The sequence below is a fragment of the Drosophila guanche genome, unplaced genomic scaffold (genome assembly GCF_900245975.1).
Source record: "Drosophila guanche unplaced genomic scaffold, DGUA_6, whole genome shotgun sequence".
Lineage (NCBI taxonomy): Eukaryota > Metazoa > Arthropoda > Insecta > Diptera > Drosophilidae > Drosophila > Drosophila guanche.
In genome coordinates, this window is record NW_022995751.1 from 4,320,512 (window position 1) to 4,346,040 (window position 25,529).

A 25,529-nucleotide genomic window follows, 5' to 3' on the forward strand; every position below is an offset into this window, starting at 1 on the left:
GTCGATACGCATCAGCTGTTGCGCGTTTCACAGTACTGCTCGTCAATTTGTGAATCGCTAGCCAGCACTAACAGCCTAACAACACTACCGCGCGTGGAGGAAAAAACGTGCGTGATTTAGATTACATTACACTAAGATTTTCCAAATTATTAATAAGTTCCCCTGTGTTTGTCTGACTTAAATAACTAAAACGCGATGTGGCCACGATTCGGCATCAAGATTGGCAACAGCACCCTCTGCATTGCTTACGTAAAGGCCGATGGCAAGGCTGAAGTCATCGCGAACAAGCAGGGCGATCGTGTCTCGCAAGCGTGTTTGCTGTGGGATGGCGACTCCGAGATCGAGTGCGGTCTGACGGCCAAACAGAAGATGGCCACACGGCCCAAGCAGGCGGTGGCACACAGCTTTCAGCTGCTACAGCCCAAAGAGCACTTGACCGAGCAGATTTTTGGCAATGCCCTAAAAGATATTCCCTGCGAATTTGACAAGGAGGAGCTCGTGTTCCGCATGGAGCACGCGGTGCCCTCCGATAAGGAGGACCAAGATGACAAAATTGTGACCAAAGAGCTGAGTGCCTACCAGGTCACGATGGAGCTGCTGCGCGCCGAACTGGAGCTGGCCCATCAATATCATACCGATGCGGATCAGGCTCCCATTGCCGTGCTCTCCATACCCAGCTACTATCCCGCCGAGGCCTTCAAGCTGCTTTCAGACGCTGCCGAAACTGCCGGCTTCCACGTGGCTCAGATCATAGCCGAGCCCACGGCGGCCGTTCTGGGCTATAACATTGGCGAGGATGAGCTGGCGACGCGCCAGCATGTGCTGACCATTAAGTGCGGTGGCCTGTATAGCGATTTCGCGCTGTATGCCGTGCAGAATGGTTTCTTCATTGAGCTGGCCACTTTCGGTCCGTTCGCCATCGGTGGCCGCCAGTTCACCGAGGCCTTGGTGCAGTTCATCTGTGACGAGTTCAAAAGGAAGTACAAACTGGATCCGCACGAGTCGCGTCGCTCGCTGGCCAAAATCCGCACAGCAGCTGCCAACTGCAAGCACACCCTGACGACGATGCCCTCCACCCAGCTGTACATCGACTCCCTGATGGATGGCGTGGACTTCAATGCCCAGATGTCGCGTGCTCGCTTCGAGAGCCTCATCCAGCCGGTGATCAACAGCCTGATGCAGCAGCTGGGCGAATGCATCGAACAGGCGCAGCAGCAGCGCCCGGAGCTGAAGCGCGTCGACCACATTGTTCTGCTCGGGGCCACCATGCAGATTCCCAAGCTTCAGGCGGCAGTGGCTTCGCGCTTCCCCGATGCCAAGCTGCACAACAGCCACTCGGCGGACGAGGTGGTGGCCATTGGTTGTGCCCGTCAGGCTGTCTGCCTACTCGATCCCCTTGAGCAGCAGCTGCAGAAGGCCGACGACTGTGTGCTCGTCGAGGATGATTTGTACATTTGGCACGGCGACGATGAGGCAAATGCCACACTGGTCCTGGGCAAAGGCAGCGTATTGCCACAGAAAATCAGAATAACACTTCCACAGTCGGGCGAGGCTGGCGGCGATGGTCCGAATGAGTCATCCCTGTTTAAGATACGAGCTGGCGATAAGGAGATACTCGCCAGCCTGCCTGGCACAGCGGCCGCAGAGAATGGACTGTTTCAACTGGAGGTTGAGGTCAACTGTAACGACAAGGACGGCAATGTGGTGCCGCAGGTGCGGCTGAGTTGTATGTGAGAGTCGGAGAGTGAGCTCACGGGCAATCGTTTAGTCTATTTATTGTTGGTAGCCTAATCATAATAATACATAAATAAAAGTAACATCAAAAGCCGCAATTCCTTCCGATCTATCTCTTTAGAACTGCAAGGCGTTGGTGCGTTCCTTGTTGCTGCGTTCCAGCTTGCGCAGGAACTCCTCAAACACGACGACGCCCTTGAACATGCTCGTCTTCTTGTGATCCTTAATGCGACTCTTGTCCTCGGCGGCCTCCATGTAGCTCTTGGTCTTGTCATCAAAAGCATTGATTTCGTGCAGCAGCTGCGTGATGGTGGGCACCGTGGTGGGATCGAATTTGGCAACAGCGTTGACGCTGAATGGCACACAGACCTTGCCCGTGGCTGGATGTATGCAGAATGGAGATTTGAGCAAGTGATTGAATCCCCTGGTCACGTTGATGTCCAGACGGGGATAGAGCAGGCACAGCTGCACCTCCTGGACAATGTTTTTCAGCTTGCGACTCCACACATTGGCCGCCGATGTGCGCATAGAATTGGAATACTTAACGAAGCTCTCCCAAATCAATCTGGAATGAGCACCATCTTCGTGGCTCTTCTGCAGATAGCCCTCGAACTCTGTGCGTGCTCCGTCATCGTGGATCATGTGCAGCAGCTTATTGACACCCTTGGGCGTGCCAAAGAGATTCTGATCTTCCAGTATGATCTCTTCGAACATGGGTTCGATGATTTTCGAGGCACGCCTCAAGCTGTGATGTGGACGTTCTCCCATCTGACATCGCGGCGAGTTGCTGCCCATAAAGTTGATGTAGCTTATAATATTCAAGTACTCGGCCACGGCATAGCGTCCGCGGCCATCCAAGTGACGCGCCTGATGGTCACACACCCAGCAATGGATGCCACGACGCCCGGAGAACACCCAGAGTATGTGCTCGAAGCCAAAGTCCTCGCGCAATGCGGGATCCAAGACACGTGCAGCTAGTACCATGAATTTCCAGCACTTGAGGCACACTTCGGCACCCGAGCAACAGGTTCGCACCTCGTCATAGTCCGTCATATCAATATCGAAGACCAGTTCACGTTGCACCGGGGACAGACCGCCGGGGACAATGCGAAAGTTCTTGGGCCTGGTGTGCATCACGGGTCCAATGTCGATTTTGAACGGATTACGCGAGCAAATCTCCTTCTCCAGCTCCGCCTGTGTGTCAAAGCAGAGGTAGCGAATGTAGATGTCATCGTGCAAGGTGAAGGATATCTCGCGGTTGCAAAAGACGCCATCCTCATCTATAGAAAAGAGAGGATTAGGGTATAGGTTTACGTAGAGGAAGAAGTGTATCCACTTACATAGTCCGTAGGAGAGCCAGCGGTAGAAGGGCTGATGCGGAAATAAACGCCTGTAGTAAACGGGCAGCATGTCCGGCAGAATCTTGGGATCATATTCAGGCACTACCTTCTGCTGTGGCACAGCTACTGTTTCCTGTTCTGTGGCTTGTTCTGGCATGCTAAACGACTGCTGGAATTAAGAGCCGATCGGGGATTATAATAGTAGAAAAAGAAAAGGCCATCAGATGTCTTGTCGAAACCTTATAATAATTATATATATTATGTATATTTTTTTGTCGATTTTTGTTTGTTTCTTTTTTAAAGAGAAATACATGGGTTTGAGCTTAAAAGTATTGAAATATTTATAACGACATGCAATTTGTTAAAAGTACGAGGCTACTTAATTGTCAGTTAATGCGTCGCGTCGCGTCCCGTCTCGTCCGAATTGAAACGATTAAACACAATGGAATACCGCAGAATGAACGTAGTCAGAGATGATGAGTCGTCTGATGAGTTTCGCTTAGCCTACAATAGAAATTCTATATATAATATTTATATATATATATATATATGCATGTATCTACGTTATGCCTAGGGTTAGATCATTGTTGTAGCTTATAGATTAAAACACAAGACACGATAAGACGATCATTCCTTCCTTCACATTCACACAAAAGCATCATAGAGCCCGCATCCACATAGCAGCTACAGACCTGTACTGGGGCCCATCTGTACTATACTCTAGGCCACTGTCAGGCGAATGTCCTGCATTTTGTGCTGCTGCCAGGTGTGGGCGGGCTGCCGGGGCGGCGCTGTGTTGTAGAGCGTCACAGAGGCAATATGATTGTTGGGCATCACTTCGAAGATAAGATCCTGATAGCCATAGCAGAAGGTGGATCCAAAGGGATTTGCGGTGTTCGTTGAGCTGGCACGATGCAACACCACTGGCCGCTCCGACGTGGAGAGGGAGCCGCTGATCTCGTCCCATTTGGTGTAGGCAGATATATTCACATAGTCTTGCTTTGAGGGCGTCATCAGATCGAGGTTATCACTGTGCTGGTGGTCCGTCAGCAGCTGGAACTGGAACTCGCAGCGATGGTACATGTTGAAATTGAAGTGGCCCGGATAGTTGGTGTGCAGAATGAACTTCTTGCAGGTCTGTGTGCGAGCGTCGAAGAGAACATCGATGCCCAACGTGAAGTAGTTGAAGAATATGTCGCTGCGCTTGCTCTGCGCCTGCCTATTCACGCTCGAGCTGTGTATCTTCATCTTGTCCTCGCTCTTGAAGAATATGCGATTGGGCGCACCCAGATTGGTGGCCACATCCTCGCAGCTGTCGCCAAAGAGCAGCTCGCGCGTGAAGCACTGCCGACGTGGCTCCAGGGCACGACCCGAACCCTCCGTAAAGAGATTAAGCTTCAGGCCCTTGGTGTGGCCATAGGAGGAGCGCAGAACTGTGGCCGATTCGAGATACATTTGTCTGTGGTAGCAGCCCAGGGGCAGTGCAGGAGCTCGATTCTCCGCGACATTGCTGCCAGCGTAGAGCGACATCTTGGACACGACCGGCGAGGCACCGTTCAGAAAGACCAAGGAGCCAAGACCGTGGCCGTAGCCAGAGTGCAGTTTGCTATCGACGGGGAAGTAGAAGCTGAGGCCTCTGAAGTGCAGGGCAAAGAGTTGCTTGGCCGCATCGTACACGCCCGGATGGGTGGCACCGAACGAGTGCTCGATCTGTTCTATGCTGGGCAACACCTCGGGCGAGTTGAAGTAGACGCCGCCGTATTTCAGCTTCACCAGCTTCATGTTGAACACCTCTATTGTCTTCAGACGCTGCACAACGGGGTCGAAGATCAGGCGCACACCATCCTGTGGCAGATTGATAATTATGTCCACGCCCAGTGGATTTGTGTCCGAATATAGCACCTGGACACCTTTGATGATCCCCACCTGCGACTGTATGATGGAGATGGCCTGCGAGAAGTGCATGCCCAGGACAAACTCCCAGGCATCGCAGCTCATCGAGTTCTCGGGCACAATCTCAAGTTCGAGCATTCTGCTAGAGACAAATTGGACGAACGAATTGTTCAATATTACGCATTGTTTTTGTTTGCGAATCGCCACCTTACTGACCTTGATATGTGAAATCAGCTGCTGTTGCTGCTGCCCCACGAATATATATGCAATTTGTTGCTGGCTGGGGTCCGCGTCGCAAAGTATTTTGTGATGTTTGCCCACTGTCTCGGTTTCGTTTTGGATTTTCAATTTAATTGTTTGCTCTTGAAATTTGCTTGTTTTCGGGGGTGACGCCTTGGAATTCTTGCCCGCAATTACGCAATGTGTACCGAAATTAATAGTTTTTAGATACTTGGGTTTGGCTGACCAACTTAAGTGTATGTTTAGGCGTAATGTTTTCTTCTAAAAACGGACAAAGGCGAAGTGCGCAGCAGAAAAAATGAGATAATAACAAAGTGCTGGCGTTGCCGGATCGCCATGGGCAGCTGTTTTTGACCAATCGCAAAACAACATATTGCGACTCCAATTAATTTTAAGCTTATGAATAACTAACAACTTGCTAATCTTAAAAGCTAACTTTCAAGTGGATTCAATGGGTGAAATAATTTAAGACAATTATTTGCAGTCGTGTTTTTTGTTTGGTGGCAACGCAAGCCCCGAACGCAACAGCTGTTTAGTTTTTTCGCGCGCTTTTTACGTAGTCCGCAACGCGCTAGTTCTTACCTTTTTATTAAGTTTTGATGAAAGTTTTGTATTGACAAGCAGATTTCCCTGGTTCAGTACACTCCCGGGTTTCGTTTAAAACTATTCGAATGTTTATAGAAGTTCTTAATTGGATGAAATTCGGTGTTTAGTTTCCGCAACTCGGTACTCGTGCGCAACAATATAAATTTTTTTGTGTAACTACCAACACTGTTTGTCTGAAATTTACCAATACTGTCTAAATATTTGGCGGAATGGTAAATATATTTTGTATTTGTTGTTTACAGCCCATTATTCGCTTAATTACTAGTATAAAATCTTTACAAAACCATTGCATGCAAATTATACTCAACATTTACACACTTTGCACACCATCCTTGGGACATGTAACACCACAAATGGTGCAGCAGAAGCTGGCATCAGTTAAAACATTCGCGCTTAAACAATAATAACAATAAATATGACCACAGCCCATGTGATGGGGAAGGGTGGGACGTTCACCGCAATAGGTGCACGTTGTGCCCACCATCATCTTTGGTGCTAAAATCTCCTTGGTGTCCATCTCCCGTCGCTTGCCGCTAAAATGCTGGCCCGAAGTCCAAGATTTCAGCAGCCTTTGAAGTTTACGGAAGTTAATGATGGGTAGAACGAGCCCCAGGATTTCCTAAAAGAACATTTCCAAGTTACGTTACCATATTTCTTGAAAGGGCAGAAATACTCACCATAAATCCACCCCAGAGCAGCTCGCGAGTCAGGTACTTGTATCCAATATCGCGTCGCTGATTATTGCGCAGACTGATGTAGTCCAGTCCCAGAAAGTAGTCGATTAACGTGGGCTTCCGTCCGGTCTTTAGGAAGCGAAAGTAGTTCAGAATGTTCAGCACCAGGGCGCTGTTCTCAGCCCATGTTATGGCCTGGCTAAACCACTCGACGCGCCGTGAAAGTCTTCGCTCCTCCCAGCTCTTCACATAGCCGGGCAGCACGGTCAGGGCAAAGTGGAGGACCAGCCTGGAAACAGTAAGCTTCTCTGCATCGTAGGCTAGGACAAGTAGTTGCTGGCCAAAGGTTGAGCATCGCTTGCCAACGGATCCGAACCAAATCGCAGATTGTATGAGCAAATCGAGTTCTGGTTGGAATTTGATGAATAGCACGGGCTAGGGGAGATTGAGAGTTTTGAATTTGTTGCACGGATTATGTTTACATTTGTTTGCACCCACCGATATGGCCTGAAGGTTCTCCAGCAGATTATCTCGAATCAGTCGGGCAATATCTTTGTTGAGTGAAATTGCGTCTATCTGAAAGGGAATGGTGTTGGTTTGTTGGCTCCTTAAGCTGTTTGTATGATTTACCTGGTTGACCCGCGGCACGTACTTATTTTTCTCCAGCATTTTGTTTATTTTGCGGTGTTTTGGCTACGTTTTCATTGATATATTTTCTTTTTGGCCCCGTACTCTGCCCTTTTCTTATCACATTAACGCGAACTGGCTTATCGATATAAACACCAGTTGGGGAAAACGAATCGGAGCGCGCAATTTGAATAAATATATCGAAAAATACTTTCTCGTTTTTAAAATATACTGTAAAACATAAATAGTTGTCCTTGATTTTGATGTTCTATTTAATATTAATAGCAAGCGAAGACTTTAGGAACTGAAACTATAGTTGTATCCAATTGATAAGGTTAAATTCCCTACGTATAGGAGAGAATATCCCCCAAAGAGAAACGTGGAACTGAAGTCAGTTCTTTATTGATATATATTTAGTAGTGCTGGGTAATGAATATGAGCGCCAAATTTGAAAACATTTTGGTTGAAATGATCATTTCCATGTAAACCAGCTAATTAATTGTTCAATTTCGAGTTTATGTATTGTTGCCAGTCATAAATATCGCCAACTCCTGGTTTTTGGACATTTAGGAAGCATTTTAATACCACTCTTCAATTGCAGCTTATATAATTTTAATCAAAACAAAACGCACAACTCGTTTTGCGATCCGGAAAATATGTCTAACGATGTCTGGTAATAGTTTTTATTGCTGCAAACGCATAAACCAGTTGGCCAAGATGCAGACATTTGGTCATTCAATCCAAGACTGGCGTGGCTATTCCGACAAGACCCCAAGTTCAATGATTGCCCCCGGCGCTTAAAGTTATGGCCAGTAGTCGGGTGGGTTTGTTTTTTTGTTTGATTTTATAAAAAGTACATAATTCACACTTTATTACACAATTTACAATACATTCATTTGATCTCTGTAACAGATTTAACAAGAAGACATACAAATAGATTATAGATACAGATTGATAAATTCGTCTGAGCAGGAGTGACTAAGGATCAGTTGAAAGCGGAAGATATACGTAGAAATTATTATTCGCTATCACAGAATAAAATACAAATATATATGAGTACAAATGATTATGAAGTAGGGGGGCGGAGGCATGACCACAAGGGAAGAGATTGGGCATCCCCTTTTGCCATTTGGGGCTTGTGGCATGTGGCATGTGGCATGTGGCATGTGTGTGTGCGCTGATGTTTCCTAATTACGAGATATGAAGCTGATTTCACGTTCGATCGTTCTGGATGTCTGTTCTGTTCTGTTTGGCTGATGAGGCTGAATTTGGCTAACTCTAGTGCAAAGTTAAACGTAGTCTACGGGCCTGTCCTTTGCGGGTCTCGTCGCGTCTCGTCTAGTAGTGATGCTGCTCGTGCAGCTCCTCATGATGGTGCACGGGTGCAGTCTTGTGGACGACGGCATTGAAGCCATTGTGCTTGTCGGCAGTGTAGTCCACGGTGCGAATGGAACCATCGGGCTCCACCAGCGAGTACTGGCCCTTGACGGTGTCGCCATCGCGCGTCTCATGCTGTGACTTGACATCGCCAGTGTGGAAGTCATTGACACCATACTTGAAGGCATACTTGGGAGGTGCCTATAAAACATGCAAGAGACAACCATTAGCTACCCAGTGTATCCTCGTCCACTCACATAATAATCCACATGCTCGTCCTCGTGCTCATGCTCGTGGGTCTCATAGTGGGCCTGCTCGTGGTGTCCATGCTCCTCGCCCAGCGAGATGCGCTCAATCTGATGATGCTGTCCATACTCATGTATCGGCTCTGGCTCGTGGTGGGCCAAGTGCTCGTAGCCGTGGCTCTCGTCGTAGTACTGATGCTGATGCTCCAGCGGATAGGCCAGGCTCAGGCACAGCGCCGAGGCAAAGATCAGGTACTGCAATGCAAGCGCATAATTAACAACTAAACGAAGATCTTGGCTAATTGTTTTCGTTCACAACCCAACATTAGCATCAGCATTTGCAGCTGTTGCAATTAGTGGGGGGCGGTCTGTTGCCTGTCACTGGCCTGTCCATGTAATGGCTGCATTTACCAGTAATGCACATAATTGAGCTCTTTTTTTATTACTTTTTTGTCTTGTGGTTAGTGCCTTAATGAAGTGTTTGCTGTGGCCTGACTTGAGCTATTGTTTGACTACGTATTTACTGTGGCTCTTTTCTTTGTGGTTTCGTTGGGGTCTTTGCTGTCTACAATGCTGTACAAACTCTTGAGACGTGTGGCAGTTTCGGGGGAGTGGGTCTAAGTGTGATACGTTATAAAATCTAAAAGAATTCCCTCACAGCAGGAGATTACTATTCCCTGTAAAGTCTGTTATATTCTCTTTAAAAATGTGTTTAAGAAACAGTCTTGATTGGTACGAATTAATTATATATTCCCTTCCAAGGACTGCTTTAATACAGTTTATTTGAGAGATTCTTCCCAAATTGTATACCCAATGAATCTTTAATTTTTCACACCACCACTTCATATAAATGTTGAACCCAATATCCTTTCTTTATATAGCCACATGCACTGCTTCTGTTCACTTCTTTCACTTGATCGTTGCGATCTCTTTTTGGCACATAGTATATCCTTTATCAGTTCTTTGTGCACACTTTGAATATCCTTAATCCTTTGGCTGCCGCTGCTCACCTTGAATGCCATTTTAATTTGGGGTTTTTGTCGAGTTCGCTTATCGTTCGAGATCACAAAGGAACACACAAAATGTAACTGGAGACTTTGGGGGACTTTGTTGAGATGCCACGAGCTGCACGCAACGACTTTCCACAACTGAATAATGTGCTTGCAACGAAAATTCGCCGCTTTTATATGGTTACGAAGAAAGTGAATCGACAGCAGCAGCAGCAATGGTAGTGGCAGTGGCAGCAGCGGCAGCAGCAGCAGCAGCAGCAGCGACTTAGGCCGCAGCGCCAGGTGAGCGAGCAGCGGTGGGGCGCCTCAAATGTAAAACAGTTCAGTTTTTTCCTTATTTTTTCTTCTCTTTCGCTTTGTTTGCCATTGTTTGGAATTGCAAGTTGTGTGTTTGTTGGACTGTTGCACTGTGGTGCAGGACTCTTTGTGTGTCATTAGTGACGCATTCGCTGGCAGTGGCAGCACTTCGATGGCGTTGATAAGTCGTCACTGTATACGGGATATGGATTGGGGGGGGGAGGAACTTGCAACATCGCTGACAGCCAGCCAGGCTGACGTTTGAAATGGTTTGTTAATAATATTTTTTGGTTAACTCTCCGCTTATTTGCATTGCTGGCAACCCGCCGAATGATTTTTCGAACGCAGTTTGACCCAAATAATCGGTTAGATGATTTTTCGTGGCTGCTGCTGGGCAACTTTTATCGGGCATTTGGTTGGCGGGGGGAGCTGCGGGGGCAACCTTCTATTACGTACAGCCTCCGGTTGATCATTCACTTTTAAACGTAATTCGTAAGTGGTAAACTGAATTGAATTGGCTCTGCAGGCGCTTCAGCTTGGCCTGCCCCAATTTTGTAACATTTAATTGTCGGACATAAAAAGAAGTGTTTTTCTCTCAGCTCTTTTCTGGGTCTTACATTGCACGCCACGGACTGTACTACGGATCAAAGTTAAGTGCCACAATTGCAGTGGGAAATTAACCAATTGGTTGGCTCTTTCGTCAATCTTCTACTTCGCTCAAAGCTAATTATGCATCGAAGCGTGCATTTTGTGTCGCTTTTTGGGTCTCCGATTTCAAGGCCTCCAGTTCGAGTGTTGTTCAGACATTTGTTGTCGTTTTGTTGAATGAAATAATTATTTGTAGAGCCAACAGCAGCAGTTTTTCCTACCCACCTAAACCAATTCCCATCAACCCTCTCTTTGAGCAACTTGTTGGCCAATATGTTAAGGAAATATTTGGGTTTCATGTCTTGGACTTTAACTAACCACTTTGCATAGCATCCATCCATCCGTCCTGCATCTGCACTTCGATACGTATCGATGCACAGCAAGCGAAATGAATCGCAACGAGTGACATTAGGTTGATGTACTCTTGAAGACAGACACAGTTTTAATTGCTATATTATGGTCGGACAACGTTGGACAACGTTGCGAGAGACATGAGAAGCGAAAACTGAAAACGTGAAGCGACGCCGCGGGACGGGACGGGACGGGGATGGGTATGGATAAAAAGAAACATTTTTCATGATGATTACCAATCCGCTTCCAATCCGCCAGTACGTGTAAATCCCGAAAGCAGCACAAGAAATATGGCAAATAAAATAAATGCTTAATTATGGCCCACGATTTGGGGTCTACGTCTCCTGTTTTTTCTGTGTATTTGTGTGTTTAGTTTACTTGTTGGTTTTTTTGTGTACAGCGTTGCCGTTGCAGCAGGTGGAAAATATAACGCAAGTCAACATGCCACACTCGAGTCGACTCGCAGCAGAGTTGAAGTCGTCGTCGTCGTCGTCGTCGTCATGGCATACCAAAGGCGCACAAGGAGGCATTTGGCAATTCGTCGAAGCGCAATGCTGATACAATTTTAAGGCTGCTTCAGCTGGAGGATTTTAGATTTTTACCATACACTTTTTGGCAGCGGGGTATATGGGTTGAAGGTATGTGGCTTTAAGCACTAAAAATGGATAGTTAAATTTTTCTATGTTGAAATTTATTTTGCAGTGCATCAAAAATTCGTTTATCCTCTTTTTTGGTTCACTTTTTCGCTGTCAGTTATCGCCTCAAAAATTTCTAATATTTGTTGTGCTTAGTTTTTGCTTTTTTTCATTTTGTTTGCTCATTGAAGCTTTGTCTTTGCCTCCACTCCGGTCGGGGCAGGTGTTAATTTCTTTGGTTAGTTATAGTTTAGATATAGTTGGTGGTGCTGGTGGTGGGTAACTTTTACCCAGAGCCACTCAATCAATTGCATTCCCATTCCCATTCCCATAACCATACCCCGTTACCCACTCACAAAAGTGAAAAGTCAAAATGCGAGTGGCGGCTGTTATGTGCCTGGGCCTGTGCGCCTGTTCGTCGTTCGTAACAGCTGTTGTTAAGCAGGGGCCAAGCAATTACCTAGTAACTCATATTTACCGTCGGACATTTAGTACATGCATTAACTTGGCCGACTGAACTGCTCCTGCTGCTGCTGTCTGAGATTTCTGCCATACATTTGCGACATCGTCCAAACAAACCCAAACAAAAACGAAATTTAAAAAAAGAAAGGCTGCTTTTGCGTAGACCGAAGCATTAGATACTCTTGAGGATTGATTGCTGCGCTGATTGCTTTATGGGAGTGGATATTTGCACCTATTTCTGGCTCATTCTTCCCATGATTCCTGATGATTTAGCAGACAGTTCTATGCCTGACTTGCTCCCTCGCCAAAGTACTAAATCCCTCATCGAAAATTCCTTCTGTGTAGCACCACAAACCTCTGCCATAAAGTATAATGCCCTGCTAAAGACTTTGGCCTGCCTTAAGTGATTGTTGGCAAACATTGTACCAGCAGCAACAATGGCACACAAACAGCAGCAAACTTTGACTTTTGTCTCATTGTTTCATATTTATTAGAGCCGCCGCAGTCTGGGGGGCAAGCAAAAGGAAAACCTTGCAACTTAACAAGCCAGCGGACGCGTGCATCTTTGCCAAAATAGTTGTGGGAATTGCTTCTCTCAGATGTTGCTCTTTTAATGGTTATCCTTTTATGCAGCTTGCAACTTACGCAACAGCAGTAGCAGCAGCGATTGTTGTATGCTCAAATGTTAGTTTTTCTGCTGCTGCTGCTGCTGCTGCTGCTGTAATTGAAAATTACATACATTTGTGGGAGCTTCTTGTATTTATTCGATTGCTTGCAATTTATATTCATTTATTTGAAGCCAAAAAGCGAATGGCCGGTTTTCAACTGAAAAATATACATATATGCAGGCAAGTGTTTGTGTGGCCAAGAGGAAAATGGCAAAAATATTCCACTAATTGCCAGCGCACATTGAACTTAAAAACGCAACGGAAACATCAGTCCGTAGCAGCAACAAGTTAATGCCGCTAAAATCAGTCCGTGATGCGTGATGGCGTGTGACGGCGCTTTACCGCTGATTGATCAAATATCGATCGTCATTGGAGGATCATTGGAGGCAATCAGCATTTAATCTTTTAATTAGTCAGCAAAGTAAATTATGACTGTCTTCTGTCTTAGCCCTGCCAGCTTCCATTTGCCATTCTGCATTCTGCATTCTGCATTCAATCACTCGACCACAACTCCCGCGCTCATCCGCACTCCCAGCATCATCATCATCATCATTATCAGGCATGGATTATGCAGTGCACGTGACATAACCTGCCTGCTGGCTGCTCGCAGCATAATCTGAAAAGCCTTTCAACGGTAACAAATAATATTCAGTTGGATTTTTTTTCTGTTGGTGCGGTAACACCCAAGGCGCCAAGGCAATTGCTACCCTCACCCAAGGGGCTACTCCGCCCGCGAAAAGTCTAAGCAGCTTGGCAGTTGCACTGCCGACTGCCGTCGTCTGCCGTTGACATAATAAATAGCTGATGAAATTTAATTAAATGCAAATTGCCAAATCACATAATCATATCATGTGGCAGTTGAGACAGTCGAGCGACACTCTCCAGCCTCTCTCTGTGTCAACACACGCGGAAAAGCCAACTCCAGCGAGATATGTGTCTCATTTGCCCAATCAAAATATGTACGTTTTGCATTCGCAGATGCATTGCCCATCCCTCCCTCGAGTAATTGTTAATCATTTTAATTTGACAGCTTTTCACACTTCCCACTGGGTGGGCAGGAGCGGCTGGTCAAGGAAATTGTTCGAGTTTTTCCCATGAAGCAAGTGTCGGCTGTGTGTGTGTGATTGTGGCTCATTAATTAGGCGGCAATTGGAAATGTCTGTGCTTCTGTGCTGCTTCCTACATCGAAAAACAGGCAGGAGAGGAGCAGCCAGCAGCCAGCAGGAGGACCTGGCAAAGTAGGTTAAATACTTTTACCTTATTCCACGCTGCTCGCTAATTGCTGTCATTTTTGGCGGTCTACTCCGGCGCTGAGTTTTGTTTTTCCTGCTGTCTGCAGACTGCCACGTTGCCGCCTTAGATGCAACACAAAGTAACAACTTTTCAAGCGCGCTCTAACCGGATATTATGAAATTTACCAGTTTCAACCAAATCGAGATTATAAAATTGTTAAATTTTATGCAACCGCCTTTGGACAGGAGCTGGAGTTGCTCCTGGTGTTGCTGCTGCTGCTGCTGCAACTTCTCAGCGTCGACATATTTTTGTGTCTGGCCAAAAAATTATGTTTCGTTTGGCAGAGAGTTGCAGGGACAACGCCCGTCCGTTTGTCCGCTTGCTGACTCGCTCGCTCAATGTTAAGTTGAAGTGCAAGTTGCCAGTTGCCAGTTGGCGACCACCCAGACAACTCGTTGGGCCCACTGTGCGTATACGTAATGGAATGTGTAATAGAGATTCGCGTACGTTACCGTACCCTGGAACTGCAAGAAACACTTTCACAGAGCAGCGATCACTCCCCTCTCATTGGTTTCGCAAGCCTGATTACCGCAGCGCCCTGCCAGCAATTAGTTAATGTCCAAATATGTATGCCTCAGCGCTAAGAAACGAATAGAAAGAAAGAGCAAGCCAGACAGGCGGACGAAACGCAACGTAATGAATTGGTTTGGTTTGGTTTGGAATGGAATGGAATGGAATGGAATGAACGTGGCAGCAATTTAATTAACATACAATAAAACACTCGAATGCATATGAAAGTTTTGGCAGAGCTGGAGTAGGGCGGCGACTGCATGCCAGGCAGCACATAATTAGTAAGAAAAGACTACAAAGAAAATGCAGAAAAGAAGACGGGAGAAAGAGGTGTGCAGGAGAACTGAAGTAGTAGCAGCAAGAGCAGATAAAGAACAGCTGCTTAAGGCTTGCCCACTGCTTCCCGCGGCATCAAAAGTGAATGTAAAAAATGCCAGAATACACAGCCAAAAATGTGGAAAAGTATCAAGTTTTAGTTGGCTTTTCAGTGCCTTTTGGCAGCACACACATTGCACAATGATCGAACAACACTGTGTGCGTGCCACAAATTAAAAATCGCTGCAATAATGGAATAATAAATCAGCATAAATATGTGCAACGCAGAGTGGAGATAGGAGATAGGAGAGAGGCGTGTGGCGTAGAGGAAAGCAAACATTGGAAATGCAATTCGCATTTCCTTCCGTTTTGTCGTTTTCTTTTTACGTTTTGGCAAACGCATTTGGAAATTTGGAGCAATTAAATGGAAAAGCCATTTACACTTGACTGGAACGTGATATCGATGATTGTCTTCCTGTAGCAGGGAAATCACCAGCTACAGTTTTATATATGTATACACAGATATGTGATTACACCCACCAGCTGTGTCGCCCACAAGTTTAACCTACAAAATGCTTCAAAGTTGCCTCATCGATGGCAAAAGCACTTCAAAGGCGGCGGCAGGCGAACGAAGCCGCTGGTGGCAAGCCATTTAGATTGGGATCAAGTCTCAGCTCTGCTCCAATTTGCCACCCGGAAGATATTTCAAATATGCTGCCAACACTTCGATCGTTTTTGGTCTCACTTTTATTGCCAGCTTCAATTACGTTGTGTGTTGGCATTCTTTTGTTGTTTTCTTTTTTCTGCGTGTTTTTTTTTTTGTTTCCATTGAAAAGTGAAAGAAGCTTACCTAATAGCCAGCAGAAGGCTGATCTCTAACTAATGCTAGTGGGGGATGTCTCTAGGTTAGGTCTCTAGCTGCACATTTTCAGGCCTTTAGTTTGCTTAAGTTTGGTAGATTGTTGAGGAATTCACGACGATTTGCATCAATGATCCGCTGATACCAATTTGCATCGCTGGCAGCCTCATTGACCAATGGCCTGGGGGGTGGCAGCAGTTCCGACTCGGGCGCCTCCACTTGCGGCGCCTTCTCCGCATTGTTGGTCTTCGCTCGGTTGTACTTTGTATTAAAGTTTCCCTTGGGCTGTGGTTCCTCGCTGGTGGCCTTGATGGGCTCCGTGTCCGTGGGCAGCATAAAGGGAACGATGGGAAAACGATTGGGTATCACATTTTGAACCGGTTGGAAGGGAGTTCCATCTCTAGTCTGATTCTTGAGCGGAGCCCTGCCGTGCAGCACATCGAACACCGCTGGCTGTAGGACATCTTTGTTCACATCGATGTGATTCAGGTCGAGGCCGTGCTGCTCCTTCAGCTGCTTGGCCACATCGTCGGCCACATGGGAGACGCTCACATTGAGATGACTCTTGGGATCCCATGTGACATTCGCCGGCGACTGCACCTGGTGTCTGTCCACAATTATGTCTGGTCGCTGGGTGGGCCACACCGTCTTCGCCTGCTCATCGCCCGGCTGGAAGCTCTGCGTCTGTGCCAAGAAGCCACCATTCTCATCGGCCCGGTACTTGGTGACCTCGATGAGGCCATCGGGTCGCACATACCCGTAGCTACCCTCGACGCTGCCATTCACAAAGCGTCGCTCATCGCGGAACTGCACATTCTGCGTCTGCGGATCATCGATCTCATAGCCAAAGGCGTATGTATTGGTGCCTGAAATGCATCAAAATGAATGAAAAGTTTGTTAAAGTTTTCGTGTGCATAGCCTACCGTATGGCTCGTGCAGAAAATAGTTGGTTACTTTCGCTTTTTTGCTGGCATTTCCCGCTGCTGTCTTTGAATAGGCTTCACTTTCGGCAGCCAATGGGCTTGCCAACGTGGCGTATACTTTTATGATTAGTACGAATAGCTGTGGGATAGAGAAATGAATTATTTGGTAGCATATATTTGGGAGATTCCAAGCTTTGGATGGAGTAGGGAGTGGAGCTTAAAGAGCGGATTTTCTGCTGCTGAAGATATTTGGCAAATATCAAACTTAAACTCTGGTGTAAGCTCCGAAAGTGCTTCAGTTTTACAAGGACTTAAAGAGGGTTTAAACGGAAGAAAATGCTCTGATTACTATTATGTGATGTTAAGCAATTTATTCACAGTCTTTTCTTATACATTCGCAAACAATTTTGCAGCTCACAACCTTAACTTTTTCTCCCTACTTTAAAATCTTTTCAAGTCTTGCCAGGCTTATCCTCTTAAATAGCACAATCAATAGCACATTTTGCTCTCTTCAAACCGCACCACATGAATTCTTGTCTCAAATGTATTTTCCAATTGTTTTCGCCACTCCAACGCACACTTACAATGAACCACAACAAACTGCTCAAAGATCCCATGCTGAATATTAATGATCTGCGCATATTGATATTTCCATAAATTTTGGTATAAATTTCACATTTATTTCGGTGTTTTGGGCTAGCTCTGGACTTGCGCGTTCTTTCAATGGCAGCCGATGATAGACTGAGGAGTCGAGAACCCACAGCAGAATGGATTCGAGAGGCCTTCCATCGAGCTCGAGTGCGAATCCCCTGCCTCATTCGAAATACTTCACCAGAATGTTAAGTGTTTCCTCTTGTTCAGTTCTCATTTGCCCAGTCTTATAAATGTAATAATTATGGCCCATCCATGCTAATCTTCATGACCTTCGTAGGTAAGAAAGAAAAGAGTCGAAGTTTTTTTTAAATATGAGTTTTATTTTATATTTTTTTTTCGCTTTTTTCTATACATTTGAAAATGTTCCATAAAAACGTTGGTTTGCATTTTTGTTCGCTGCTTGTTGCCGTTTGCACACACAAATGCTTATGCTTATGTGGGGGGAATATATAGTACATAAGTGTAAGGCCCAAATGAACCATTTGAGAGACATTTGAGAGACATGTGAGAGTTGGTTGGTTGTTTTTGTTCGGGTTGTTTTTTAGTTCGTAGGCCTACAAATTGAGTACAAAGATCGATTCCTTTTTTTGTGTGGATTTTCTTCTATGTTTTTTCGTTTGTTTAAAATTAAGCTGCATAATTGTTTATAAATACACAATAAATGTGACAAAATACTAAATGCAAAAAATGAAACTAGATACAAAAGATGTCAGACTGAGTGAGAGAGTGAGACAGACAGAGAGACAGTTAGAGAGAGGAATAGACGCTGAGAGAGAGAGAGCGCGTGAAGAAGGTGAGAGAGTGAGAGAGTGAGAGATGGTTGAGGCGGCGTCAGTGAGAGTGAGTGAGTCAGTGAGAGAGTTGAGATTGAGAAGAAATAGAAACAGAATGAGTTTGCATGGATAACAATTATTAAACAGTTATTTTGGGGAGAGGGGCAGGGCAGTACTAGCTACTAATGCACATTTACCGGCCCATCTGGGAGCGTCATGTCTCCACTATTTGATTCACACAAAATGCATACCGAATGAACTGAGGCTGTCAAACTGTGTCCCCCTCTGCATCCCGCAATGGCACAAGGTTCTCTGAGGGGAGAGCACGCCCCAAGGCATATGTTAACTGTTTGGGGAAACAGTTGGGGTCCACAGTTTCACGAGCACTGCAAAGGCTTGAAGAGCAAACAGAAATGGAGATAGTATTAGAGAGAGAAAGAGAGTGAGTGAGAGAGTGGGGTAAAGGAGAGTAGAGCGCACAGCACACATAAATATATTACAAAAGTGAGAGCTTTGAAAAATAAATAGAACTCGAGTAGATAAATAAAGTTCTATGTACAGATCAGGAGAGAGATTCTAGCTGCCAGCAGAGGCCTTTGCATCGTTCAGTTCGGGTGGGCTCTGTGCAAAAGTTCTGCTACGGGAAGAAGTATAAGAAGTTATATACGATCGATCCTCCACTGCCGTTCCACTTGCAAACATTGTTATCCATCGAATCCATCGTTTCTCTTCTGTGATCTTCGATCTGCGATCAAGTCGGGTTTTTGCCCCTCTTCTGGGTCTTGCTTTTGCTTTTGCGTTTTTTTCTTATCGTTTGTTTTCCTTCGTCCATGCCATGCCAGGATCAGCCGGGTGCCGGAAACGCCCTCGAAGGCGTTCCCGTGTTCTACTAAAACTCTTAGCTACAACTTACTTTTTACATTTTTTGTGTGATTTGTTTTGTTTTTGTTTGTATTTTTTTTTTTTGTGATTTTTCTTTACGTTTTCTTGTGGTTCCTATGATTCTGCTGTGGTTGCTGCTGCGCTTTTTGTGTGTGTTTTGTTTTTGAGATATGGAGCACCTGTGCGTCGTTGTCCAGCTGATCTGCGCTTAGTAGTGGTGCAGCAGGGGGGCGTGCGACAGGATGGGGGCGTGCACTACGGGCGCATGGTGCAGGATCTTGGGTGCGGTCTTGTGGACGACGGCATTGAAGCCATTGTGATCGTCGGCAGTGTAGTCGACAGTGCGCACCGAGCCATCGGGCTCAACCAGAGAGTACTGGCCTGCAAGGGGAAGAATTAACACAATTTATGTACTAAGTTTCCAAGTTTGTGTCCTCAGTCTTTGGTTTTGTGCTCACCCTTCACCACGTCACCATCACGCTCCTCGGCCTGCGACTTGATGTCGCCAGTGTGGGGATCCTTGATGCCATAATTGAAGCTGTATTTGGGATAGGCCACAGGCTCGGCGTGGACAGCATGAACGGCGTGGGTCAGCACGGGCGCATGATGCACCAGCGCGGGTCCATAGTGGCCCAGCTCAATGGGCACGGCCTGGGCGGCGGCAAACAGCAGAGCGATGGCAATGAAGTACTGTATGAGGGGGAGAGAATCAGGATCAGGGTGGGTTCGTCACACTTGAGGCTGGGGGGAGGGCAGACACACACCTTCATGTTGGGGGGTTCGAGCACAAAAGAAAACGACAGAAGCAAACACGAACGACGCGAACACGTAGGCTGACGAGAGGATAAAGGACTTGGCGCTGTTGATTCCTTGTGAACGGACACTGTGACTGGCAGGACTCTTTCTGTGTGAGTGGAGGACCGTGAATAGCACGAATTCGTAAGCTGAACTGATGTCTGCAACGATGACCAAAAGTATTTATATACGCGTCGGACGCCGAATGCAACACGAATTGGCCAACGAAAACGACAGCGACGACGACGACAGCAGCAGCAGCAGCAGCAGCAAGAGATCGGAGCAGCGGCAGCCAGAGATCGTTGCTGCAGCTGCCACGGATCGAGCCGGGTGGGGGAGGAGACTCAGTCAGCCAGCCATCAGCTGCAGTTGCAGTTGCAGCCTCTACGAGCTGCTGCTGTGCCGTGTCATACTCGTACCACGCATGTGCAGCACCACAACAATGATGCCCAACAGCTCCACCGATAGGTGCGGCATTTGTTTTGTGAAGGCGTTTTGCTTGACTTTGTTTTTTCTATCCATAGGGTACTCCCTCTGGAGGGTGGGGTGTGGAACAGGTGACACTTTTGCATTGCTTCTAATGATCTAAGCTCTTTATTTATTGATTTGCCGACATCATTTCGATCGGTTTTAGTCTTTTTGGCTTTGGCTGCTTTCTGGTTTTTGCCAAAGAAAAAAAGCCTCAAAAATATTATTACCATATCTGTGGCAATCAAACGGGGCGTCGTTATAATTACCACCACGCCAAACACCAGCAACAACAACATTGAGCCACAACTTGCGTATTTTTCATGCCACGCAATTTGTTGACTGACATTCTTGTGCCCGACTTCGGTTTATTACTGCCACAATCTGGAGAACTTTGCCCGCAGAGAGCTCCGTGTGTGTGTGTGTCGGCGGAATTTCGCGGTGTTGCCAAATAATTTGACTCGAATCAAATGCTGCTCAATCAATATTCTCTCTCTCTGTCTTGCTCTGTGGCATGCGACAAATTAGTAATCGTGGAATGAAAGGCAAATGATAAATCTTGAAGGAATTTTGTTGATGGAAGATAAGATATGATCTGTCACAGAGCTACGCTCTAAATATAAATATGAACTGCCTGGAGATTAGCTCTTATCATGGTGAAAGATTGGTTAGAAATAATCATAAATATGTGCCATAAATTCCACTGAGATTTCTCCAACCCCGGGGGCGGTTTCTCCTGATCAAACTGCCCCATAAAATCTTAACCAACTCTTAGCAGTCTTAGCGTTGACACTTCATCTTGGCTAAACTTTGCGGCAACACCCACGACGAGCTGTAAAAAACAGCAGCAGCAGCAGCAGCAGCAAAAAACCCAAAACAAACAATTCTTGGCATGACATATCAGAAAATTATGATTGTATCTTATAAAACACACACAAGTGGCCATTAAATGGTGAGGCACATACTCAGCACATAGTCGGCAGTCAGCAGAAAAACTATGGGAAAAAAAGAAGTGGATGCCTGTCGCCGGCAGTGGAGGTGCAGAAACAGAAACAGAAACACAAATGAAAATGAAAATGAAAACGAAACATGCCAAAAGTGGCCACAAATCGCACTATAAAAGAGCCAAGATCTCTGTGTCTGGGCCTGGCCATTAGCATGTGGCATGGAGGAGAGGCAATGGCAAAGGCGACGGCGACGGCGAAGACAAAGACACAGAATCGACTTACATAAAATGGCTTTAAAGGCGACACATTTACACGACTGGCCGAAAATCGCTCGCAAAACACAATTGTGGCCGAAAATGCCGAAGGAAACACAGTCAGAGGCAACAGCTAAAAACTTAGACGCAGACTCCAACAGAGAGGTGGAGAGGCGGCAGCAGCAGGGCAGGCTGGGAAACAAGTTGGCCACGTCACGATCGCACTTTGACAGAGAGCTAGAGTCACAGTCAGAGCTGGCGCTAGGAGTTGGAGGAGCCACAGCTCCCCCTTGGAAGCTGAGTTTAGTTGGTTAGTTGGTTAGTTGGTCACTGGACAGGACAGTTGGAAAAGCGAAATGACTTCAACAAGCGCCAAGCTTTGTGTCTTTGTCTTTGTCGTTCGTCTGGGATCTGCTGGGGTCTGCTTTTCCGATCGATGATTGCGCAATGCCGCGAGTATCTCTCCCTCCAAGCGACATTTTGGTTGATCGATGGCGGGAATACTCGCAATCGTCGTTTTGCATGCGTTAATTGCACTTGTCCACGCATGCCGCCCCCCCCTTTGGGGGGGTACTGAGCTTAACTGGAGATTTATTACATTTATGGCTGTGACTGTCGATAAGTAGAACAAAGTTTTTATCTTGATTTACGAGTGGTGTACGAGCCCGCAAATGTGGCAGTTTGTTTGCCTATGTTTGGACAATGGTTTGTCGTGGGCGGACGGAGGGGGCAGGCACTTTGATTGAACATTTAAACGCACTTTGCATGGACATTGCCCTGCAGTCCATGGGGTATATGCGGTCTAGCAGCCACTGGGTTGCCTCTACTCCTGCTAGTCATTTGGCTAGTCGTTTCCCCCCTTTGCGGACCCATTCCGCCCTGCTAAATGTTTTACCATTGGCTTAAATGACTTGACAGTTATAGATTTGTGCCTTGATTTATGCACTGGCCGGTAAAGCAATTTTTGTTTGCTGTTTTTTTTTGGGTTTTTTGTTCATGATTGAGACCTCAAGGCCTTGCGTTGGGTTGCTTAGGCTGGACAATGGCCTGGCCTGGGGCGGGGTGTCCATTAGAAAGTCACTGCGGCGAATGCATGCAGTTGGCATGTGGCATGTAATTCAAAGCGTTGCTCAACGCTGCGTATGCGTAACGGGCCATATCCGGTAGGGGAGGATTATGCAAGAGATTCACTTCCGAAAGGTGATGCGAAACCCTTGGGGCAGGTCTCCAATTACTGTACAGCCAAGCACTCGCTCTGTCTCTCGTTTTCAACTAATTAAAACATTTCGAGTGCGAAATTCTTGCACGTTCAGGACGCACGCTTCAACGGTCGTCGGTCTTCAGTTGCCAGTCTTTGATTTTTGTTTATGGTGTTTCATTCTATGCCACAGAGCGGCGGCGGCGGGGGTTTGCTGTCAATTAGCTCGATCCGACGGCGTCCGGCGTCCGGCGTCCGGCGTCTCTGTCTGCGTTTTCGATGGCGGCTGCCAACCCAATTTTGTGAGATTACCGACTCCATTTGGCCAGCATCAGGCATTGCAGCATTATTACCGCATCGCTTGGCAACAAAAACCAGACGTCGTTTGATCCACTTTCCACCACGAACCCACTCTAAGATGTGTGCTCCAGTCTGCACCACTTAACTCCTCTCTCCTGCTGCTGCTTTTGAGTTTTCGCACATTTAATGGGATTTTGCGCATTTGCGCGTTGGAAATTAAGCGAGTGACGAAATGGCACCACCAGAGCCACACGCACCACAACTGGAGCGTACAGGCAGCAGCGTTGCAAGTACATTTCAGCTGGATTTCAGCTGAGGCTTGCACCAAAGTGGCATGTCCATCGGAACGGACTGACAGTCGCTGCGCTCAGCTCGCTGCTCTCTGCTTGATTGAGTCCATGCGAAAATGAAATCGAAATTTGATCAAAATCCTACTACAAATCCAAGCTGGAGCTGGCAGCTGTAGCTGGGAGCGCACGCTTCACTTGGCTTCGTCCGATGTCCACTGACGTTGATGTGGCGCTTGCTGGCGGTTACGCAAAGGCATGCCGCACTCTCCATCTCCTCTGTCCATGGCTCCATGTCTGGATAATTCAATTAGTGGAGTTCATGCCAAGCTCTAGCGGGTCAGAGTTTGATGTGGGATTTGATTATGCAAAAGGAACCCCAACCCCCCCACTCGGTATCTGCCATTTTGTGTGAGTATTTTGTTGGTTTTATTTCTGGTTTATCACAAAATAATAGTAGTTAGCATACTGCAGACTTATAGCTAGGGGCGCATGGGCATCCCTTTTAATACTCTTCGCTGCTCTCCTGCTGCTCCGCCTGACTGTGAGCATCGGCCTCGTCGTAGCCCTCCTCGCTGCTGCCCTCGTACTCCTGATGATCGCCGCCACCCTCCTCATGGTCTTCATCTCCCTCTTTGTGCTTCTCCTCTCCATCGTCATCGTCATCGCTCTCGTCGTAGTCTTCGTGCACTTTGTAGTAGGCTTTGCCTTGATCTACTTGATCTCCTTCTTCATCTTCTGCCTCCGTTTCGGCAGGGGTCTCATGCCTTACCTGTTCATCCACCGATGCACCACCATTGCCAGGTGCTCCAGGTGCTCCTCCATCATCGCCTCCATGGCCGTGCAGCGTTTTCACACCATTCGTGATAACCTCCGCCTGGAAGCCATTGGCATCGTCTGCGGTGTATTTGACCACACGCAGGGTGCCATCAGGATCGACTACGCTGCGTGGATGTCGTGACATTAGTGAACGCTGACAACTTGTTGTTGTTCCCCCCGTGTTACCCCTCTGTTTACACCTACCTGTAGACTCCGCGCACCTCGTCCCCGTTGCGCGTCTCTTTGCGATTCTGCAGCACACGCGTCTTGCCATCTTCGACGCCATAGGCGAAGCTGTACTCGGGCCGTGCCACATAGTCGGTGCGTCCATTGTGGACCGTCACCAGATGCTCTGGCCCCGCCACTGGACCCTCGAAGCGCGTATACGAGTAGCCAACGGCCGAGCACACGCCGATCATGCCGAGTCCCACAATTAGCCCCAACAGGCGCGTGTGGCAGGCGCGTGCCATCTTCCACGATGCAACACGGAAGCCACCGAAACGAGTTCCCACTGCCACCAACTCGATTACGCGTCGCCTCTTCATCTTCGTCGCTGCTGGATAAATGTTGCTGCTGGATTTTGTGTGTGTTCGCGTGGAGTTCAATCCGCGTTCGATTCTTGCATACTAAGCGTGAAATGTGGCACTTGTTCAATATTTATATACCCAAATGGATAGCCAGGGAAATGTCCCTCCCAATGTGGCCGGCCACAAACTAAATATTTCCGTGAAATTATGCGCTTCATCAGTCAAGTGGAACTGCGCCACGGATGCGGTCACTGGTCAGCTAGTGACGTCTTGTGGCCCCTCGAGCCACACAAATTGCATAAGCCCTTGCCCACGACGTCATTGGGTTTACAGAGGGAATACAGAGAGGAGAGTTGAGGCTTGAGCTGGGGTTTCGTTCGTGTTTAAATGCCATGGATCCTCCCTGGCTGCTCAATTTGTTACAGCTTGAAAATCGCTTTAAGTGCGTTCAGTTTTTAGAGAAAAATCGAAACATGGAAACACTGCTGGCTGCTGCGACTGCTGATGGCCAAGATAAGCCACCTCCACAGCAGACGCCGCAGCTGCATTCGAGTTGCAGCTTTGACCTTTTTTTTCGAGGGTTTTTGACAGGCAACTCGGCAAAAAGGCAAGCAAAATATGGCTATTATTTCGGCTACTTCTAATTTATAAGCAACGCGCACTGGCTGCCGCAGCCACAGAGGCATTGTTGGCTGCCGCAGTTGGCCGGCTGCTTGGAGTTCGACTTCGACTCTGCTGCTTTGCGGCATGAAAAATGCATATATCATTGGCCTTTGGTACTTGGCGGCAGTTTGTTGTTGCCCCTTAAACAGTAGTCAATGGAGGAGCCGCTGGAGAGTACCAACTGGCTATCGTGGGAAAGCCCCAATGTCTGTCTATGTGTGTGCGGAAAGCGTCGCTTAATTACCCAGATTACAC

At 47.0% G+C, this 25,529-nt stretch overlaps 8 protein-coding genes across 10 annotated transcripts; 1 reads left to right on the forward strand and 7 right to left on the reverse strand.

Moving 5' to 3' along the window:
- Positions 1-59: 59 nt before the first annotated feature.
- On the forward strand, positions 60-1,833 carry LOC117586812 (heat shock 70 kDa protein 14). The gene has a single exon (XM_034277086.1). It carries the CDS (start codon positions 196-198, stop codon positions 1,732-1,734), a length of 1,539 nt encoding a protein of 512 aa, XP_034132977.1. The 5' UTR covers positions 60-195; the 3' UTR covers positions 1,735-1,833.
- On the reverse strand, positions 1,746-5,927 carry LOC117586816 (DNA primase small subunit). 2 transcript variants are annotated; one of them, XM_034277093.1, is made up of 3 exons: positions 5,790-5,927; positions 3,075-3,240; positions 1,746-3,014 (listed from the first exon to the last, which is right to left on the reverse strand). In XM_034277093.1, the coding sequence occupies exons 2-3, from the start codon at positions 3,229-3,231 to the stop codon at positions 1,852-1,854; spliced, it is 1,320 nt and encodes a 439-aa protein (XP_034132984.1). In that variant the 5' UTR covers positions 3,232-3,240; positions 5,790-5,927; the 3' UTR covers positions 1,746-1,851. The 2 variants fall into 2 exon arrangements, with proteins under 2 accessions (XP_034132984.1, XP_034132985.1); XM_034277094.1 differs by having other exon boundaries at positions 3,075-3,243; positions 5,790-5,921.
- LOC117586817 (UPF0183 protein CG7083) lies at positions 3,333-5,506 on the reverse strand. 2 transcript variants are annotated; one of them, XM_034277095.1, is made up of 2 exons: positions 5,184-5,506; positions 3,333-5,106 (listed from the first exon to the last, which is right to left on the reverse strand). In XM_034277095.1, exon 2 carries the CDS (start codon positions 5,103-5,105, stop codon positions 3,795-3,797), a length of 1,311 nt encoding a protein of 436 aa, XP_034132986.1. In that variant the 5' UTR covers position 5,106; positions 5,184-5,506; the 3' UTR covers positions 3,333-3,794. The 2 variants fall into 2 exon arrangements, with proteins under 2 accessions (XP_034132986.1, XP_034132987.1); XM_034277096.1 differs by having other exon boundaries at positions 3,333-5,109.
- An 84-nt stretch (positions 5,928-6,011) lies between the features above and the next one.
- Positions 6,012-7,244, reverse strand: LOC117586819 (peroxisome biogenesis factor 2). The gene is made up of 4 exons (XM_034277098.1): positions 7,118-7,244; positions 6,986-7,063; positions 6,491-6,922; positions 6,012-6,432 (listed from the first exon to the last, which is right to left on the reverse strand). Exons 1-4 carry the CDS (start codon positions 7,154-7,156, stop codon positions 6,124-6,126), a joined length of 858 nt encoding a protein of 285 aa, XP_034132989.1. The 5' UTR covers positions 7,157-7,244; the 3' UTR covers positions 6,012-6,123.
- Positions 7,245-8,073: 829 nt separating this feature from the next.
- LOC117586821 (adult-specific cuticular protein ACP-22) lies at positions 8,074-9,874 on the reverse strand. The gene is made up of 3 exons (XM_034277101.1): positions 9,747-9,874; positions 8,749-8,991; positions 8,074-8,692 (listed from the first exon to the last, which is right to left on the reverse strand). The coding sequence occupies exons 1-3, from the start codon at positions 9,756-9,758 to the stop codon at positions 8,453-8,455; spliced, it is 495 nt and encodes a 164-aa protein (XP_034132992.1). The 5' UTR covers positions 9,759-9,874; the 3' UTR covers positions 8,074-8,452.
- Positions 9,875-15,654: 5,780 nt separating this feature from the next.
- Positions 15,655-17,448, reverse strand: LOC117586818. Its single transcript, XM_034277097.1, has 3 exons — positions 17,292-17,448; positions 16,708-16,846; positions 15,655-16,650 (listed from the first exon to the last, which is right to left on the reverse strand). The coding sequence occupies exons 1-3, from the start codon at positions 17,346-17,348 to the stop codon at positions 15,854-15,856; spliced, it is 993 nt and encodes a 330-aa protein (XP_034132988.1). The 5' UTR covers positions 17,349-17,448; the 3' UTR covers positions 15,655-15,853.
- A 1,670-nt stretch (positions 17,449-19,118) lies between these two features.
- On the reverse strand, positions 19,119-19,948 carry LOC117586822 (cuticle protein 8). The gene is made up of 3 exons (XM_034277102.1): positions 19,781-19,948; positions 19,475-19,706; positions 19,119-19,397 (listed from the first exon to the last, which is right to left on the reverse strand). Exons 1-3 carry the CDS (start codon positions 19,784-19,786, stop codon positions 19,225-19,227), a joined length of 411 nt encoding a protein of 136 aa, XP_034132993.1. The 5' UTR covers positions 19,787-19,948; the 3' UTR covers positions 19,119-19,224.
- A 3,813-nt stretch (positions 19,949-23,761) lies between these two features.
- LOC117586820 (pheromone-processing carboxypeptidase KEX1) lies at positions 23,762-24,689 on the reverse strand. Its single transcript, XM_034277100.1, has 2 exons — positions 24,289-24,689; positions 23,762-24,209 (listed from the first exon to the last, which is right to left on the reverse strand). Exons 1-2 carry the CDS (start codon positions 24,627-24,629, stop codon positions 23,771-23,773), a joined length of 780 nt encoding a protein of 259 aa, XP_034132991.1. The 5' UTR covers positions 24,630-24,689; the 3' UTR covers positions 23,762-23,770.
- Positions 24,690-25,529: the final 840 nt, after the last annotated feature.

Coding starts and splice junctions, on each gene's coding strand:
- LOC117586812 (XM_034277086.1), top strand. CDS start 196: ATGTGGCCACGATTCGGCATCAAGATTGGCAACAGCACCCTCTGCATT.
- LOC117586816 (XM_034277093.1), bottom strand. CDS start 3,231: ATGCCAGAACAAGCCACAGAACAGGAAACAGTAGCTGTGCCACAGCAG. Junction 3,015..3,074: donor CTGGCTCTCCTACGGACTAT/GTAAGTGGATAC, acceptor TCTTTTCTATAG/ATGAGGATGGCGTCTTTTGC.
- LOC117586817 (XM_034277095.1), bottom strand. CDS start 5,105: ATGCTCGAACTTGAGATTGTGCCCGAGAACTCGATGAGCTGCGATGCC.
- LOC117586819 (XM_034277098.1), bottom strand. CDS start 7,156: ATGCTGGAGAAAAATAAGTACGTGCCGCGGGTCAACCAG. Junction 7,064..7,117: donor ACGTGCCGCGGGTCAACCAG/GTAAATCATACA, acceptor ATTCCCTTTCAG/ATAGACGCAATTTCACTCAA. Junction 6,923..6,985: donor AGAACCTTCAGGCCATATCG/GTGGGTGCAAAC, acceptor AATCTCCCCTAG/CCCGTGCTATTCATCAAATT.
- LOC117586821 (XM_034277101.1), bottom strand. Junction 8,693..8,748: donor ACGAGCATGTGGATTATTAT/GTGAGTGGACGA, acceptor CATGTTTTATAG/GCACCTCCCAAGTATGCCTT.
- LOC117586818 (XM_034277097.1), bottom strand. CDS start 17,348: ATGCGCAGATCATTAATATTCAGCATGGGATCTTTGAGCAGTTTGTTG. Junction 16,847..17,291: donor GCAGTTTGTTGTGGTTCATT/GTAAGTGTGCGT, acceptor TCTATCCCACAG/CTATTCGTACTAATCATAAA. Junction 16,651..16,707: donor TTTTCTGCACGAGCCATACG/GTAGGCTATGCA, acceptor GATGCATTTCAG/GCACCAATACATACGCCTTT.
- LOC117586822 (XM_034277102.1), bottom strand. Junction 19,398..19,474: donor TGATGGTGACGTGGTGAAGG/GTGAGCACAAAA, acceptor TTCCCCTTGCAG/GCCAGTACTCTCTGGTTGAG.
- LOC117586820 (XM_034277100.1), bottom strand. CDS start 24,629: ATGAAGAGGCGACGCGTAATCGAGTTGGTGGCAGTGGGAACTCGTTTC. Junction 24,210..24,288: donor GAGGTGCGCGGAGTCTACAG/GTAGGTGTAAAC, acceptor ACATCCACGCAG/CGTAGTCGATCCTGATGGCA.